General features: G+C 36.6%; 2 protein-coding genes across 4 annotated transcripts; one reads left to right on the forward strand and one right to left on the reverse strand.

The window, feature by feature from the left end:
• Positions 1 to 296: 296 nt before the first annotated feature.
• Positions 297 to 15833, reverse strand: ap3s1 (adaptor related protein complex 3 subunit sigma 1). Of its 3 annotated transcripts, XM_077521390.1 has the most exons (7): positions 8558 to 8897; positions 6892 to 6983; positions 6693 to 6804; positions 6544 to 6615; positions 4974 to 5081; positions 2910 to 2951; positions 297 to 1071 (listed from the first exon to the last, which is right to left on the reverse strand). In XM_077521390.1, exons 1-6 carry the CDS (start codon positions 8624 to 8626, stop codon positions 2916 to 2918), a joined length of 489 nt encoding a protein of 162 aa, XP_077377516.1. In that variant the 5' UTR covers positions 8627 to 8897; the 3' UTR covers positions 297 to 1071; positions 2910 to 2915. The 3 variants fall into 3 exon arrangements, with proteins under 3 accessions (XP_077377516.1, XP_077377514.1, XP_077377515.1); XM_077521388.1 differs by lacking the exons at positions 2910 to 2951; positions 8558 to 8897 and adding an exon at positions 15648 to 15833; XM_077521389.1 differs by lacking the exon at positions 2910 to 2951 and having other exon boundaries at positions 8558 to 8895.
• Positions 12961 to 18772, forward strand: cdo1 (cysteine dioxygenase, type I). Its single transcript, XM_077521391.1, has 5 exons — positions 12961 to 13198; positions 14422 to 14499; positions 15690 to 15844; positions 17092 to 17261; positions 18073 to 18772. Exons 1-5 carry the CDS (start codon positions 13050 to 13052, stop codon positions 18100 to 18102), a joined length of 582 nt encoding a protein of 193 aa, XP_077377517.1. The 5' UTR covers positions 12961 to 13049; the 3' UTR covers positions 18103 to 18772.
• The last annotated feature ends 302 nt before the right edge of the window (positions 18773 to 19074 follow it).

Genomic DNA, 19074 nt, shown 5'->3' on the forward strand with positions numbered 1-19074 from the left:
ACATCAATCTCAATTAAGTATTTGTTTGGTAGGCTATAGTATTTTTTTTGTGTTTTGTTCATGCATTTTAAGTTATTTTCACATACCTGATTAAATTTCACTGTTATTGTTCTTGCACTGAAAATTTGGATACCCTTGTTACAGCTTATTAATAAATAATAAAAGATGCTTGATGAAGTATTCTTGTTACTTTTAGTGGACTGAGAGATAATAGTACTGCTCTATAACTTGGAATGTTGTGTAAATCAATCCCAGTCTTCTCCTGTATTGTAATAAATGCTACACAAAGAAAACAGTCAGTTTCAACAATTTATTATATAGTAAAAGGAGAGGCGGGCAAAATTCATGCGCAGAATAAAATTAAAAGAAAACTAATTTCAACAGATACAAAATATAAATTCAGGATATGATCAATAATCTGTAAAACAGCATATCAGCAATATCATATTCTTCATTGTTTCATTTGGTTTCACACGCACTGCAAAGTATGAATTTTCCAACACTGTATTGTTCCCATTTGATTTTGTTTTTCTGGAATGAGAAACTTGCACTTAAATCAATCTTCATTTCTTTTCAGAAAGTAAACACTCGAGTTGGTCAAATGACTACAGTTGGATTGAGATGGCTTTAGCAGCTGAACGTCACGAGGGGATTAGGAATGTACCGTGAACAAATAAATACTGTATTCTGATTTCACAACAGAACAACAAAATGCATAAAACCTTTTTTTTTTTTTTTTTTGCAACATAACACAAAACGCATAAAACTTTTTATTTTCTAAGAAAAACAAAGCAGACCAAGCTTAAAAAAAAAATAAAAAAAAAAAATCACACAGTACTTCCATGATTGGATAAAACGAGTTAGTACGAGGTTTTGGTAAACAGATTGCATCACGTTGGAACATTGGGCGACATCTCCAGGCAGCGGGTCGTCTGCGTGCCGCTATTTGAAGGACGGCAAATTTGGCACTTTGATGCTGATGTCGCCAATGTTGATGTTTCTGGGCATTTCCGGCAGGTTCATGTTCTTTACCGCTGATACGGCACGAGCGGGCGCTCCTGCAATACCAGCCTGTGCACACACACACACGCACGCACAAACATACAATATTAAGATTACACGGCACATCATCAAACAACCACATTCAACGGTGGACACGAGGGACAAACATAACCACTACACGTTACTCGACGAGACTGTTGACACGATGCCAAAGCACCGACGACTACCATGACACGTGTGCGTTATGTACATTCAGATGCCGTCATAGCGTCAGATGCACATGCAGTATGCGGTGCTACGTTGGTACGTCACAACCAGAGCCAATTCTGAATCCACTGTGAGGTCATTCACTATTTTGGATGAACTGGAGAGGGGCGTTGGGCAAGCTTTGCTCAGAATGAACCCACCGGTCTCTCGAGGGGCCCAAAGAGAGAATTGGGATATGGATTTGGAAATGAAGACTGAAAAAGTACAGTATGTTTTGAATGAAAAGGAGAGGGGGAAACATAAGACAGTACTACATTGGATGTTATAAAGCGCTTATTTGTCCGGTTAACTGCGTTTTTTGTGAATGTAGGAAACAAAAAGACTGCAGTATTTAACAGTTAGGTACTGATGACATGGGTGGGGGCGTTGTAATGCTAGCACTCAACTAGACTGAAAGATCTCTGTGGACAGGGGAGGCAAGTCACTCTAACACAGTGAGTCTCAATTGGAACAGTTTAGAGAAGTGTTTCCCAAGTTGTGCGCCAAAGAGATTTTGTTGCTTACTTCATATTCTACAAAGGCAATAAAAATCACAATACCGAGTTCACACTATTGGGGCCGCATAGAAATATTATTATTACTAAATATTATTGCTGCCGTAGACGGATGATAATATTTATAGCAAATATTTTTTTGCGGCAGACCTGACAGCCTCTCATGACACACCAATGTCCTACGGCACAGTGGTTCAGAATCACTGATTTAGAGTTTTGTTTTGTTTTGTTTTTTTAATACAACAATGACTTCATCATTATCCAAATTTGAGAATCACTATGGTTAGAGATCCTCCCCGTGTGAATCTTTTACGCAAGACAGACCCAAAAGTGACCGCTCACTAGTAAACAAAGCTGTACATTCATTGCTTGGAATGTGAAATGTCAGGAATGTTACATACATTCCTCCACTCGGCTGACTTTTCATGGACCCCTGGTCATGCATGAGCAAATCCTTTCGAGCAGGGGATGAAGTTGTAGAATAACACAATCATGATTATGTGGAATTCTTTGACTGATACAGGAGCCGACAAATAAGAACGGCTGTTGCGAGTTCAGGTTAGCAGCTGGCTAACCCGCTAGGAGCTGGCTGGCTAGCCCGTTAGCAGTTGGCTGTCAACTGGCTAACCCATTAGCTAGTTAGCACTAGCAGCTGGATGCCAACTACATAATTATTTGGCTGAAGCAGTTTGTGTATGATTTATTTTTCTTTTCTTTCTTTTTTTTTACTTGATTTTTATAAGTTCACAGTTGGCTGTGCCTATATTTTACCAATGTATGGGCGTTACAATACATTTTAACTAGCAGTGGTAGGCTATATTAAATTATCTAACATCAATACCTTGTGTTTGCAATTGTTGACGTGTATTATATTTTGAGTTATCTCCTTTCTTCAAATGTGAAATTAATTATTAGTCCATGTAGACTAATCATGGAAGCAGAGATTTCACTTCATTTCAGCTCTCAAATAGACATTTTTGGGTCTGTCATGAAAGATTCGTGGTGTATGTTCGTGAAGTTATTGACATATCTTTTTTTTTTTTTTTTTTTAAATGGAGAGACTCAAGGAGGAAGAGGAGGAGGAGGCGGATAGGGGAGAGTAAACCAATTTGGGTTACAGTACTTGGTTGTAGATTTTAGCAGTACCTGCGTCTACCTGTCCTGCCTGGTAGACTGAAAGATAAACGTCTGTAAAGAGAGAGAGAAGAATGGAAAGAACTAGACAGGGTCAGGTAGGAAAGAGGAATGAGGAATGTTAAAGCAGGTTAAGGTAATTACAGTTTATCTGCACAGGGGGGAAAAAAAGTGAGAGGATCTATCGTAGACCACCAGGTATGATCCAAAACAACCTGCTGAAAGACACCCCATCTTATGGAGGGCCTGTGTAAAGTCATTAGTCTATGTCGGGCTCATGGAACAGCTCATTCCTTACTCTCTTGATACCTGCCTAGAAACGGGCGCTGCCGTTTGAAATTAGCGTGCGAGTGAGAGACACATTGTGGTCTAGGGTAGGTCCCAGATGGGAGAGACGAGAGCAGCTCTGATGAAACTGCTTACGGAACAGCAATCAAGAAAAAAAATGAAAAGAAAAAAAATAAAAAGAATCTGTCGAGTTAAAAAACACAAACTGCAGCTCGGGTTAAAAGAATGTCAATTCTATTATCACTAGTAAATTGGAGTACACAGCAGATGTCAGCCAATTAAGAGAAGCCGGCAACTCGGCAATGCGTCACTTGATGTTATTATGTCCTGTCAGCGTTTCGCTTTGCAAGAGGAAACAAGGAAATGACTCCAAGAAATTGTCTCTGGCTGTTGGTCTGACCGTAATTCTCATTTGCAATTGATGAGGGTCACACAGCAAAGGAAAAAAAAAAAAAAAAAAAAAAGAACCTGTAGAATTTAAAATGTCATAATTGTACAAGGAGAAATTAGGATATTTTCGTGATAAAAACTTTTTAATTGTAATTTTTGGGTTACCTTCACTTTTGTTCACAAAACATGGAATTTAATGGTCGAAAAAAGAAATTCTTAAAAAAAAAAAATTGTTTTGTTTCTCTTGAAAAAAAAATCTTGAAGTATAAAACTTTATTCTCATATTTCAACTTTAATATCAATGAAAATGTACAACTTATCTAAAAAAACATACATCTATACATTACCAAGAACTTTTATCTAAAAAGTATTCTCATAAATATTCAACTTTTCATAATTTCATTCATAACTAATTTCAATATTATGTTTTTCTAAAAAATAATAATAATAATCTTATATAAAAAAAATATACAGAATTAGTTTTGTAATATTATGACTTCAATTTTGAAAATATACGAGTTTTTAATCTATGAAAATGTGTTTTTCTCAAGCATAAAACTTTTTGTTTCTTCTCATATTTCTACTTTAGTCTTATATTTATATTGTAAAATCTCAAAATTACATAAGATTATTTTTGTTACAACTTAAATCTTAATAATTGCTTACTTTTTATCTCAAATGTGTTTTTTTCTAAAAATTATACTATTTTATTTTTGCATTATCATTTTAATCTAAAAAATATACAACTTTTCCTGAAAACATACATTTTAATCTAAAAAAAATAATGGTAATATTATGACTATCAATGTACAAATAAATATAGAACATTTCATCCTAAAAATATTCAATTTTTGTTGATGTTATGCCAACTTCTGGTGAGATTACAACTTGCTTGGTTCTATGGCTCTGTGTCATTTTTTTTCCCCCTTTTCAGTGTGAGCCTAATGCTCCGTCGTAGATATTAGCAGAGGCAGCAATAAAATACCAAAAGTGAAGCAGCAGATATCTACATAAAAAACACATTAAGGGAGGATAAAAAAAAAAAGAGAGAACCCACACGGAGACTTTCTTGCTATTTCATTTGTGTGCACTCCTCATAAAAAAATAAAATATAAAAAAAAGTGGATGATTTAGAGACTCAATGATCATCTGGAAAGATGGAACAGTTATGTCCGTATGAATGGCAGAGTGTTGATCTGTGTTCAAAGCAGTGCGGCAGCGAGAAAAACCAACGAGAAAGAGAGATAGCGCAAACACCCAGGATCATGTCGGGAGCATCACAAGGTCACTGGAGAGTCGCATGCAGGGTGCAGCATACACGCATGCCTGCATACTCTGTACCATCCCTCGTAGAAGAGCGAGACGGACGGACGGACGGACGGATGGGCGGGCGCTTACCTCAGACTTCTCCATCTTGTTCTGGGCGTCCACCTGGGTGATGATCTCGTTCATGTTGGTCTCCAGCACCATCCCGCCCATCACCATCTCTGCCAGAATGTTGTGAACCTGAATGGGAGGCAGTCCTGTAAAGCATTTCTCGGTAGATGCCATGCCTCGATAAATATTCATTTCAAACTAAATGAAACTATGCAATGTCCATAAAATGAACCAAATGCAAATGTGTATTTCTCTCTGCGAAACCGACCTTATTTCAAGGTTTTGCGTACTTATGAAGGCTGCTGGTACTGGCCACTGATAATTCCAGAAAAAAAAAAAAAAGAACGACTCAGTCCTCGTCCGTAGTTAGCGCAATACTGTGGCGGTTTAAAACATTGGCGACTGATCATCCGTGCCAGAAGGAATTACTCACAATTATCTGTCAATGTGTGAAAATTGAACATTTTATGTACTGCTACTGGTGAGTACTCAAGAGTGAATGGGCATACTATTTTTAGTTTGAAAAAAAGTGGTATCAAACATCACTAAACTAATGGCGTTCGACGTGAGAAAGAGTGCACCCCAATTAATTGTCAGAGGCAGTAAATTAGCTCCTTACCTCAAGTAAACAATAAACACTCCCTTTACAAATAAAAGGAAAATACTGGATTTCCTCAAATAATGGTCCCCACAGAAATAAATGCTGTGCCCCAACAACATATCATACATCAAGTACAAATAAATAAACACCTCAACTCAACTAAGCAAAATCAAACTACCACATTTACTCAATTAGAAGCCTCCACTGTAATAGAAACCACACCCCAATTAATTTCCAGTAGCAGGCAAATAAAGTCCTCAGCTCAATTAAACACTTTTGAAACAAAATAAAACTACTATATATTCTCTATATCAGTGACCCCAGGTAAAATAAACACTGTTCCCCAATTAATCACCAGTTGCAAATATTTAAACACCTCACCTCATGTAAATACATTTTCAAACAAAATGAAACTACGAACCTCCCTAAATTTATGTGTTTTGTTGGAATAATGGTGGTCAGGTGTGCTAGTTTATTGCCAGGTGCATCTAAATAAATGTCTCACCTCAAGTAACCTCCCCAGTTAAAAAAATATAAACAATTTGATTTCCTCAATTACTAGCCTGGCTACAACAAATACTATGCCCCAATTAATCACTAAATGCAAGTAAATAAACAGTGCGTCTCAAGTAAACACCCCCCTTTAACATAAGGAAACTACAATATTTCCTCAATTAGCAACAACGCTGTAATGAGTACTGTGTCCCCGTTAATTGCCCAGTTACGGTTAATAAACACCTCACCACAAGTAAATACCCCTCTGCAAACAAAAAGTAAATACCATATTTTCTTGGTCCCTGGCCTCTGCTGCAATAAACTAATTTAACAGCGCCTCTACTGGTTGCAGCCATGTAAATGAATCAACTTTGACACTATCAAGTCAACAAACAACCAGATGCCGAGTCAATTAATTGATTATTACGTCATTGCACAGAGAAGTAATGTGATAGTTCCTAAATTGTTGCCCAACAAATTTGTGACATTTCCTACCTTGTCTACATGGAAAATGAGGTCAAGCTCACAGACATTCTCAAAGCATTTGTCCAACGTTTCCACAAATACCTGAAAGGGAAAAGGAAATGCAACTGGTAGCAACACAACAAAACAAATAGAGCAAATATACTTTTTTTTTTTTTTACCTGTATTAAGTCTAAAATTCCTAGTTCACTCTCTGAGGAGTCCACACAGAACACAAAGTACAACGTGGCGTAGTGTCTGTAGATCAGCTTGTAGTCGGATCCGCCAATCAACCTGACACATGGTAAACATTGCCGACTGTCAGTTGACACCAAATAATCTTCTATATGTTAGCCACTGTGGGATCTGCATGCTACTCACATTCCACCTTCCAGAAAATTGCAGACGTTTTCATCTCTTTTGGACACCAAGTGGAAGGTTTCCCTGATAATTTGTTGCTCCGTGTCTTCACTCTGCATGAGCAATGGAGAAGCAAAAAGTGACTATCACATTACGTGTCTGCTCCCACGGAAGTACTTTTTATTACTACATGCACACAATTTTATTTGTCTTCCTGATCATGTCATTTAAAACAAACTGAGCGACAAAGCCCGAGTCCTCCACTGCTGTTTGCTTTTGTCATATTAAATCAAACACGCTCGCCCCGGGGCCACACAGGCCAGGATTTCAGCTAGCTGTAGAATCTGCGCCGGAGATGAAAGCTCTGTTATCTTCACTTGAGGATTCCTAACAGAAGTGAGAGGTTTGGGCCAGGTTCACAGTAATGATGTAAGGCTCTAAATATAAGACGGCGTCTACTGGGTCATAAAACTTGAAGCATGCAACTAAGGCACATCAAGAGTCCCGGCTGAACTTAAATGTATTGTTGCTAGGGATGAATGATTTTGAGAAAATAATTTTATTGCAATTTTCCCCCTCAATATTGTGACTGACATTTAATATGCATTTTTTTTCCAACATACTTTCCCCCCCGATTTTTCCCTAGCCAAAAGAATTAAGGTTAGCCCAATAAAGAAAACATCAGTATGGCCTTCGAGCCATGTAGCAAGGGCAACCTTGACTAGGTTTAACTTGGCCAGAGCAGCCATGCTTGTCTCGATATATTGCATGACGTTTCTAAGCAACGCTCCGCCTCTAGTTGCACTGCATTATTGATAGGAACCAAGAATAAAAGAACACACAAATAGACTTCATGTGATGCCCATAGGCATGGAGAGAGAAAAATAAAGAGAAATAAAAAGGACAAAGTACAAATATTGCAGAAGTTGCTGGCTCCATTCATTGACTGCCCTCGTGAATTTAGGAAACTAACAGAGTATCTCTATGCTTCCCTTTTTCACCCACAGAAACATATGAAGTTATAAGAATAATTGGGGAAAAACAAAACATATACTTATATACTGTATACTATATTGGTACAGCTTGGCTGTGGCCCACTGGAAGTCGCGTTGAACGCGCCAGAGTGCAATTTTTGTTGCGGCAGAGACTCTCCACGCTTCACTTTTTAGAGATAGATAGATAGATAGATAGATAGATAGATAGATAGATAGATAGATAGATAGATAGATAGATAGATAGATAGATAGATAGAAAACGGTTCAGCCAAATCTATAACCTCAACAAGTAAAAATATCTAATAGTTTTATCAAGCTTCTGCACCATGTCTGTGCCTTTCCTGCCTCCTCAATGTCATTTAAAACAAAAACAAACAAAAAAAACAAAAAAAAGAGGGGGGTTGGAGGTTTGCATTGCATGCTGAAGGCACGAGTTTTTCACAAGGGCGTCATTCAGATCATGTGACACAAACAGTCAACTGACCAGTAAGCACGCGCACACTCACACGCATGTCGGTTCAGCTTGCACACGCACAGTAATTCATATTTCGAACCGGTTGGCACTAAAATACCCCCCTTAGCACGGATGCCCCACAACGAGAAATGCAAATGGCCAAGCATCCAACCGACAAGTACAGTATAATGTAAACAGATGTAAAATCATTCCACTAAAAATGTAAACGCTTACTCACATAATGCTCGTAGAATTTGGACAGCCTCGGCTTGCCGTGATTATTGAATATTAAAATTGCTTTTATCATGATTGTTGCTGAGCTGGGGGGGAGGAGGAGGAGGCGGCGGGCGGGGCGGGGCGGGAGCAGAAAGGGATCAGTCCGTGTGTGACTCCCGTGAACCCAAACGCGACCGAGGGATTGACGGCCAAATCCCGTCTCGATTTAAGTTTAATACGGGGATGGCTTGGACTCGGCACGCCACGCCGCTACTGCTCCATCGTCTCTTTGCGGAAATGACCGTCCACGTCAAGGAAACCGCTCCCCCTCCGCCCCCTCCGCTACCTGCCTACTACGGCAAATGAGAAGGGTGAAACAGGTGCCAGGCACACGTAGTGTCGGCCACACTAGCTTCTTATTTAAACATTAGGTTGTGCTTTTAAAAATACATTATTTTCAAACATTATTAAACTATTTTGACTTCCAATGGATAATATAAAAAGCACGATGAGGCTGCGCAAGTCGCGGGAGAAGAGCAAAATATCGTAATCACACAGGCATATAAATAAACACCGTCTTGACCTCTGACATGTACGTCTAAGTCAACGCCATGCTGTGTGTGGCACACTTGAGCGCTCAGTGGCGATGCCCCATTCACAACCAAAGTAACATACTGTACCCTATTTACATTGTTTTAATGTGATTCGATTGTATTTTAACGTTTATTTTAACATGCCAACAATTTCAAAATGGCCAGTTGAACACCATACTCCTCATGTCCATGTTCAAAATGGATTGGAAAGAAGTCTAACCTAAAACAACGACAACAACAATAAATATATATATTTTTTTTTTTTTACTTATTAATTTATTAATAAAGTAATAATAGATGGGCACGAAAAACAAAGTGCGTTGTACCCAAATAAAGTCTAAAAACAAACATTTGTCAAATATTAAGTGCAAATATACTGGACTGAAAAGTTTAATGAACTGTACTTGGGCAGTGATTCAATCCCGTACCACTAGAGAGAGCCTGCATACCACTTACTAATTAGTGGTAATGTAAAGCTGAATGACGCAGTTAGCCACAAGGTGGAGCACAAGTACACCTAATATTTGATGATATGTCACTGCGTAGGTGAAAAGGGGAAAAAATAGTATATAACTTTAGAGTTAACCTCCTGTGAAGGTCGTTTGATGACATATGAGTAGACATACTACATGAGTCAAAACAAAACATTTGGGTTTGACCTCAAATGGTGAATATGAAATTATATTAATATTTCAGCTTTAATTTCTAGGTACTATTTTATTTATGTATGTGGTACACACATTAGAACATTGTTTACCAACTTTAATAGGCAAAAGCAGGTATTTTCATTTGAAAAATCACACAAAAATGTCGCAAAACATGAATGACAGGAATTAATGAGTCTCTTGTCTTTACTTACTCCCAAATGGACTCAGTGTAAATTATGAACCTTTTTAATTGAACAAAGTAGATATACTTGCTGGAAGTTTTGACTTTGTTGTATGAATGGAAACTAGTGGATACATAATGGAAGTGAATTTCATTCTTATCTTTCAACTAATCTTCAGTTCACTGATGTAACACATTCCAATGGAAGTAGCAAATCAACTCAGAAGTCTACAAAATATTTTTTTCTGCCAGTTAAAAGAAACAGGCAACACAACTGATTGTGAGGCCATCCGTCATGCAGCAAGATAAAGAAACAAGTGGGAGGTTTTAGACTGGCCATATCCATCTTCAGACTTCAACTCTACAGCCTACATGTATTTGACCTGTTCAAGGGGATTGGGTTAAATGAATAACCCAAAAAAAGTGTGCCGGTCACTTTTTGACCATAATGGGTTGTGTGTCAGTCACTTTTGACCATCTTGGGTTATGTTTGACCCAACTGTTTTCAAAGTGTAATCTTATCATTTGAATCCATTTCAAGTCTATCTTTTCAAGTACTCTTGCTCAACTAAAAATGTGACATTTCATTATAAATAAAACAAATAATAAATTATATTGGTCTTATATCACATCCAGATAAATACATATTTGTATAATATATATATATATATATATATATATATATATATATATATATATATATATATATATATATATATATATATATATATATATATATATATATTTGTAAATACCAGAAAAAGAAATCTGTTGATTTCTTGTCTTATAGACCAAACAAATTGCCCTCACTGTACATTGTCTTGGAGGGGATCGTGCAATTTCCCGTAAGAGATGCTACTTATTTAAATTCTGGGGTCAATCAGAAAGAAACTGAAAGCTGTTTTGCTTTTACTTTTGGAGGATGAACTGTGTAAATATGGGCTAATTCCATCCCTCCTAAACAATACAACAAGAACAGGCAGTAAGTTACATATAATATGAACTCTTTTGTTTCTTTATTTTTATTTTTTTAAGTCAACAATTTCCTTGAAAGTACCTTGTAACAGAAGTGTTATAGAAATTAGGAGCACAATATTATAAACAAGCAAATGGAATTAAAAAAAAAAGAAATACAAGAAGTAATTTTTAAAAACGTACTAATTAGTGCAACATACTCAAATAATAAATGATCTAAAACAAATACAAACATAGCCTGAACTGCCGCTTTTACTGATGAATTTTCCATCACTTTTTTTTAACATAAAATATAAATAAATATAATACTATAACCCTTTTCATTCCCATGATTAACCGCTATATAGGACTTTCTCAGAAAATTAGAATATTGTGATAGTCCATTCTTTTCTTTTCTGTAATGCAATTAAATAAGCAAAAATGCCATACATTTTGGATTCATTAAAAATCAACTGAAATATTGCAAGCCTTTTATTATTTTAATAATGCTGATTATGACTTACAGCTTAAGAGAACTCAAAATATCCTATCTCAAAATATTAGAATATTTCCTCAGACCAAGCTTAAAAAAATGCCATAATCAGCAATATTAAAACAATAAAAGGCTTGCAATATTTCAGTTGATTTGTAATGAATCCAGAATGTATTTTTTCTTTTTTTTTTTTCTTTTTGCATTTTTGGTTATTTAATTGCATTACAGAAAATAATGGACTTTATCACAATATCAGTCCTGTATGCACAATTGTATTCACTTAATGACACAGAAATATTTTTTTTCCAATTATTCTTGGGAAAAATAAATTGCAGCTACCGGTACATCGACTTTAGCAAATCTCTCGTCTTGACGTTATGGTGGAAATCGAGTGATGTTGTCGGCCACAAGGTGGAGTAAAACAGTTTATGTCTGATGATGTGGCACATCGGGTGTGAAAAAGGAGGAGGAAAAACAAAAAGAGCACATATACATTTTTTAAATGGTTGATAACACTTGGCTCAAAGCTATGAATGGACAATATTGCATTGATTTGGCGTGTTATGTTCCAAAGTAAACACTGCACCACTTGTCAAAGAGAGAAATTCAAAATGTTGGTAACCACATATTGTTGCTCACTGTAGGTCTTCCACCTAAGTTTTTTTTGTTTTTGTTTTTTTGTTGTTTTTTTTGTTTTTAATACTCAATCACATCAGACTCACAGGCCTTATGAGAGACAATAGGTTTCCTGTAACAAATGCTATACTTACTAATAGCCTTCCCAGTTTGCCTGTCAGAAAGAAACTGAAACTGTTTTGCTTTCACTATTGGAGAGTTCCGGGCAGAAAGGTTGCACCACAAAAACGTATGCAGTATAGGCTATATATAGTAATAAAAAAAATGTTTTCGATAATAACACTATCGTTGTAATTCGTGCAGTTATTTAAAACATGCTCAATGTCTGTAGTGATTCATGATTAAAATGTAAACAGGTACTTATTCTGAGTTTATCACTTTCTTTTTTAGATTTACTGGTTTTCCGGTCGAATTATTTGCATTCCCCCTAAGACGATCTACTAAACGCACGGTTTTATTTGAGAAATGATCCATAAATGATGTTCTCTCGTGATTATGCTGAGCAAAATGCGCTTGTTTTGATTTTGTTTTGGACGGTGCATTTAATAGGGGTGCTGTGGGGGCCACCAACAGGCTGCAAGCCAGGGCTATTGTCCAAAGAGGAGTTCAATGAGAGAGACCGGGGGAGGCTGCGTTTGTGACAACGTGGTAGAAAAGCACTCGAATAGGACCGGTCCAATATTTGTTTTGAATGCGTCAGATGGAGTTAGGGTTTCGTTGAAGCGTGACCAATTTCAAAAAACCTAAGTATACAATGCAGGTGGGTCAGTCATGTTGAAAGTGAAAACATCATTTTTCGTTTTTAGTCACCGCGCAGACCACCCACCCCCCTCTGTGTAATTCATACGGGCATCACGTTTGGGGGCGTCCCCCTTCAGCCCACGATGGTACGGTCCAGGAGATAAATACGGAGCTGCGGCGGTAAGTTAGTAGGTGTGCATCTTCTTTACTTGATATTTGCTGACAGGCAAACAAGCTGTATTGCTGCTGCACACATACACAGAGAAAAAATGCCTTCAAGTATGGAAGAACTGATCCAAAAGCTGCACGAAATCTTCAAGGAAGATCGTGTTAATGTGGAGGAGGTGAAGGAACTCATGGAGTCATACCGGAGCAACCCTCAGGACTGGAAGCAATTCGCCATATTTGACACACATAGGTAAAACTCTTCCTTTGATGTATTATTAGGAATCGTTTATGATGAAGTATTACTCATTTCAAGAGCAATGATGCACTTTATGTGACGTCAGCACGTATTTTTTGTTCAAAATTCGAAGTTTAAGACTTTTCTTTTAATTCTGCTTTTATTTTTTATTTTTTTGCTAGTTTTAAGAGGTGTACAAACTGTTGCGAAATGAGTCGTTAGAAGTTTGGAATGCATATAATTGCAAATTAGCAATTTCCTCACGTTAACCTGTTATCACAATTAAATTTTTATTAGTTAAACAAAAATGTAATTATGTTGGATTGAGGGTTTGTTTTTTTTTGTTTTTTGGGGGGGGGATTTGTTGGATTGAGTTTTTATTTACTAATCAATTGTGTGGGACATGCTGACAGATTTCTTTCTAACTGATGACTAATTGATATACTTAATTTAAAAAAAAAAATCTCCTCATAGCTAATTTGTCACGCCTCATTTGAATTATAGAATTTTAAATTCCGAGATACTTGACGTCACACAAGGTCATCTGTCCTATATTGACCACATTGCCCTACAGTACGTTGCATCAGTGTTCCATTGCTCGTGTTGAGGGAGGAGGTATTGAGCGGTGTGCGGTTAACCAATCAACAGCAAGCAAAGGACACACACCCGCTCATGTGTGTGTATGTGCAGAGGTTTGGACTCCGGTGCGTGGAGATCACCAGGGAGCCACCGCAGCTGCCTCCAAAATATTTGGCGAATGACGGAATGTGAGGGGAGGTTAGGGGGGGGCTAGCCTGACACCTTCCCTTCACAGTCTGTGAAATACGGTGGTAGCACTACAGCTTAACAGTGGAAATAAAAAGACTAAATGATTTTTAGGTATGGCGTTTTTTTTTGGTGATGAGCAGTGTTGTGCTGGTGCCAAAAATATTTTTGGGAATTATGGCCAAAGAATTCAACCTTGGTTTCCGTGGAGCATAGACTTCTTTTTACTTCCACTCTCCAAGTATTTCACAGGTTACAGGTAATTCATTGTGGGGAAATAAGTTTTTAAATGTTTTATCTTGGTCTTATATCACAAAAAGTTGGAATTTCAACAGGGATGTGTCGAATTTTTATATCCACTGTGTGAATTTACATCACTTCTAATGACTTTTCGAGGGCTGTTGATTGGAAATACACCATTTCGGCTTTGGTGTTTCACTATTACACATCATCGATTGCCTTTTCATTTGCAGATACACAAGGAACTTGGTGGATGAAGGTAATGGCAAGTTCAACCTGATCATCTTGTGTTGGGGTGAAGGCCATGGAAGGTGAGAAAATGTCTGTATGGATGCAGCACAATACATTTTTTAATCTTTAGTATGTGACATATCTTCACCTTTTGCCATGGGAAATTATCCAAATTTGTTTAATAGGTCCAAAAAATTACAATTTATTTATTAAAAATATCAATTTTTGCCAGCGATGTGTATTGAAAGGCAGGACAATAAATGCTGTTCCATGAAATTGTACATAATTAACACCTGTGTAGCCACATTTTGTGACATATTTATTTGGTGATGTGCCATAAGATTTAATTTGTGCCGGCACCATATGGGGTTATTTAAAGATTAAATTAAAAATAAAAATACATGATATAAAAAAAAACATGATGTAAAAATAAATTATATACTACTGATGTATCATTTTTTGGTTAAACTTCCTTTTCTTTTAGTGCGGGAATGGGGGAGCTTTTTCTTTTTGCTCTTTTTCTTATTTAATTATTTTTTTTTTTTTTTAAATCCTCAGAGTAGGTCTTAGAAAAATCTTATTGGAATGGGTTTTTTTTCTCAATATTGCAATTGTGATTTAATATGCAATTATTTTTAAGGTGCAGGTCCTATGTATCTGAAAAATAAAACAATACATTAATCTGTATTGCAATAAACAATATTAGTCTTATTATACATAACTTTATTATTATTATTAGGTTAGGCTTATGCTTAAAAAAAACAGAGAAAATAAAATAAACCATGAATTAATATGAAAAGCAGTTTATAAACTTCAATTTGAGACGTTAACACTTTGACATGCAGTCTTTTGAGCGTTCCCTATGACAACTTCACAAAATTCTACCAAACAAGTGGGATGGAAACATAAGTCAAGTCAACATAATAATAATAATAATAATTATTATTATTATTATTGTTATTATTAGTGAATTTAGGAAAATGTGGTCAAAGGCATCTCAATAATGAAATGAAAACAGAGGACTTGTTAAAAATAATACCATATTTTAGAAACGAAAACATTAATATTTGTTTGACTTAAGTTAAAACGCAAACTAGCCGCCTTATTGGAGGTTATTTTTTAGAGCATAGCACATGTAAATATTTGCTAGTTCTGTTGGTCCACACGTAGCTGCACGTAATATGTTAAGTTTGTTGTTTTGTGATGTTACTGAATATACTGCGCCTACCAACACTGCTGCGCACGCCCGTGTGCTTTGACCACCTTGCAGTAGCATCCACGACCACTCCGACTCCCACTGCTTCATGAAGATGCTGCAGGGCGAACTGAAGGAGACGCTCTTTGACTGGCCCAAGGCTGAAGGCGGCGAGATGACCGAGAGTTCACATAAGATCCTGGAGGAGAACTCGGTGGCCTACATAAATGGTAAGAAGAAAACCAGTTTTTTGGCAGGTGTCTGCATTCTTCCATGGGGTGTTATCGTGATGTGCGCAAAAACAAACATATTTTGCATGCTCTCCTCCTGTAATGATCTCTTAGGTCCTGCAGTTATGTGATCTATATCACTCAACGTGTGTCCACATGAGTCAGTAAATGTCATTTCCATATTCATCAAACCAAACATCATTTCTATCTTAATCAAACAAACTGTTTAAGGTCAGTTAGTGAAATGACAAAAAAAATGTCAGTGGAAGTCAACCTTAACATTTCTTGACAAGAATATGTGTCCTCAATACTCTAAACATGACATTGTGGTTAATATTACATTTGTGGAATAAAAGTTATGAAGCAAAATCCAACCATTTTCAGCGGGCGGCCATTTGCTGTCAACTGAAGATGACATCACAGCTGCTCAGGGCTCAGGCAACGACCAATCACAGCTCACTTGTTTTCTGAAGCTGAGCTGTGATTGGTTGTTGCCTAAGGCCTGAGCAACATTGATGTCATCTTCAGTCGACAGTAAATGACAAAATGGCTTCCCCAAGATGGATTAAAAATGGCTGGATTTTGCTGCTTAACTCATATTTTACTAATACAATATTAACCAGAATACCAGAGTTAACGTGGAGGACCAAAACTGCCAAAATAAAAAATAAATAAATCAAAGTGAAAAATAAAAACATATTTCCACATTTCTTATTTTTTGGTCCTCCATAATTTAGTCCAGTGGGGCTGCATAGAACATTTTGTCCAAAAAAAAAAAAAAAAAGTGTTGACTTCCTCTTTAATAATGGAGATATTCTGCTATTTTAAATCCTATTAATACGTTAAACTGATTTTTGCCTAATGTTTTTTCTGCGGAGTGTTCTTAAGAAAACACACAGTACTTTGGTGAATGCCACGGTCTTCTTAAAAAAACAAACATAAAACCGCAGGGGAAAATGTAAAAATAGCTGGTATAGAATCCAGTTCACCCACAACAAAATGGATGCATAGCCATAACATGTTTTATTAAAAAAAAAAAAAGTCACTGAATAATATTTTTCTTTGCATTTGGTATGGCCCATGCCCCACAGAGGACTTTGAATGAACTGCCCTGATCGGAAAAGTCTTGTCACGGCTGATCTACTCGTTGCTTCCAACACCGGGAGAAAGTGTCTGCCGTGAATCACATTTCACGACATTCCAGTGGTATTCACTAACTGAATATTTGCTCTGTGTGTCTTTTTCAGATAGCATCGGCCTGCACCGCGTGGAAAATGTGAGCCACACAGAGGGATCAATCAGTTTGCACCTGTACAGCCCACCCTTCCAGACGTGTCAGGTCTTTGACCAGCGTACCAGCCACAAGACCGAAGCTCAGATGACCTTCTGGAGCAGATACGGAGAGAGGACTCCATTTGTAAGCAACTTTGTGTTACTGTGCAAAAATGCTAATCCAGTTGTAGTTTATTCTAAATGGACCAGACATGGCTCATGTCCCAAATTGTACGTGTTATTTAGTTAATTCACCAAGACAAAAATTAATAATGATCAAATAATTAAATATACATATAAAAAGTATCATCATAAAAACATTTAAACGTTCTTTCCCTTTTAAGAAAATAAAGTAAAATTTAGATAGGGAATAACACAAATATGTATTTAAAAATATATATTTTTTTAATGCATTTAAATTACATTTCATGGTAAAGTCTAATTTTAGAACAACAGATGTTATTTTTCCAGTGTTCATGGTTTAAATTGTATTGATTAAATATGCAATCAGATCACTGTGCAGGACAATTCTTTTAATTATAAATTTTAAAAAAGGTGTACTTTTTACAGGTAGTTTTTATCATGCATTGGTACATTTCTTTTCCTGGGGTTGCAAATGGTCGCGATTCGATGGAATGACTAACAAGTTGTTAAAGTATACCTTGACCACAACAATGTGGAGTTTTATGACTTTAGTTTGTGACACTAAATAGACAAGAAGATAAGATAGCGACAGTACAAGGGACTTACTACATCATAAACTAGACCACACCCTTTGCGTTCAGAACCGTTTTTCTTAAGGTAAACTTTTGTAAACCTATATTAAAGAAAATACTTTTTTTTATTATACATTATTATTAAAGATTTTTTCTTTCAATGAATGTGATCATTATTTGATTATTGTAATCATGCATTATGGAGAAGCTTAACTGTTGTTTCTCTGTTTTGTATTTTAGCAAGCTGCAGCACCAAGGGAGAACAACTAATTGGACTCCGGATCATCTAGGTTTTTTTATTAATTTTTTTTTTTTCCACCTTCTCCATTTTGAATGCACAGTAACCATGCTGCTTATTTGTAATACAACTGCAGGCTGGTTCAAAAGGACACATGAGCTTTAGTGTGGCTTAATAAGCATGAATAGGCTTTTGGGCACGCATTTTGGCATTTTATAGAGAACATTTGATTTTTATTTCCCCTCCCGAGTTTTTTTGAAATGATAATGTCCCAAAATGGATAGCTAGCAAATTTCTCTCACAGTTGAGCACTTTTCTGTCTGCCATATAATGTTCGGCAATGCGACATACTATTGTCTTAATATCTTCTGAAAATGCTATGGGCTTTATCATTTTTTTTTTTTTTTTTTGTGTGTGTACACGGTGCGATGAAGGAAAAGAAAAGTTCGGTTAGATTTTATTTTATTTTTTTATGGTGCGTGGGTAAAATGGAATGTTTCGCAAGGTCAGACCAATTGTTAAAACAAAGAAAATGATTATAATTAGTGGACAGTATATGTGTAGCTTAATTCCGTACACATTCTCAGGATTCTACATTTTATATTTGTAACTAGGAATTTCATGTTGTGTAGTGTAGTCATATTTTTTACATCGCTTTAGCAGATATCTGTGTTGCAATAAATAATCAAATGGAACAATAAACATTTCGTTTTGTGGTGTATTTGTTTGTGTTTCCTACATGAGGATTTTTACAAACAGGACTTGATGGTGAGCCATTAGTAACTTATTGTTGTATATGCTGACAATGCTGATTCAAGTGGCTCGGCTTTTGGAGGAACAAGGTCACGCCGGTGATATGTGACAATTGACGAATGAAGCCAGCTAACCTGAATGAGGACAAGCATTATAGAAAATGGATGGTTGGCTGGACGATGGGCATCGTCAATGTGCATGTGTGAGTTCCTGGTAGCTCGAACCTTAACTCCGGCCTCAAGTGTGGAGTT

This window comes from Festucalex cinctus, chromosome 5, assembly GCF_051991245.1.
Source record: "Festucalex cinctus isolate MCC-2025b chromosome 5, RoL_Fcin_1.0, whole genome shotgun sequence".
Classification (NCBI taxonomy): Eukaryota; Metazoa; Chordata; class Actinopteri; order Syngnathiformes; family Syngnathidae; genus Festucalex; species Festucalex cinctus.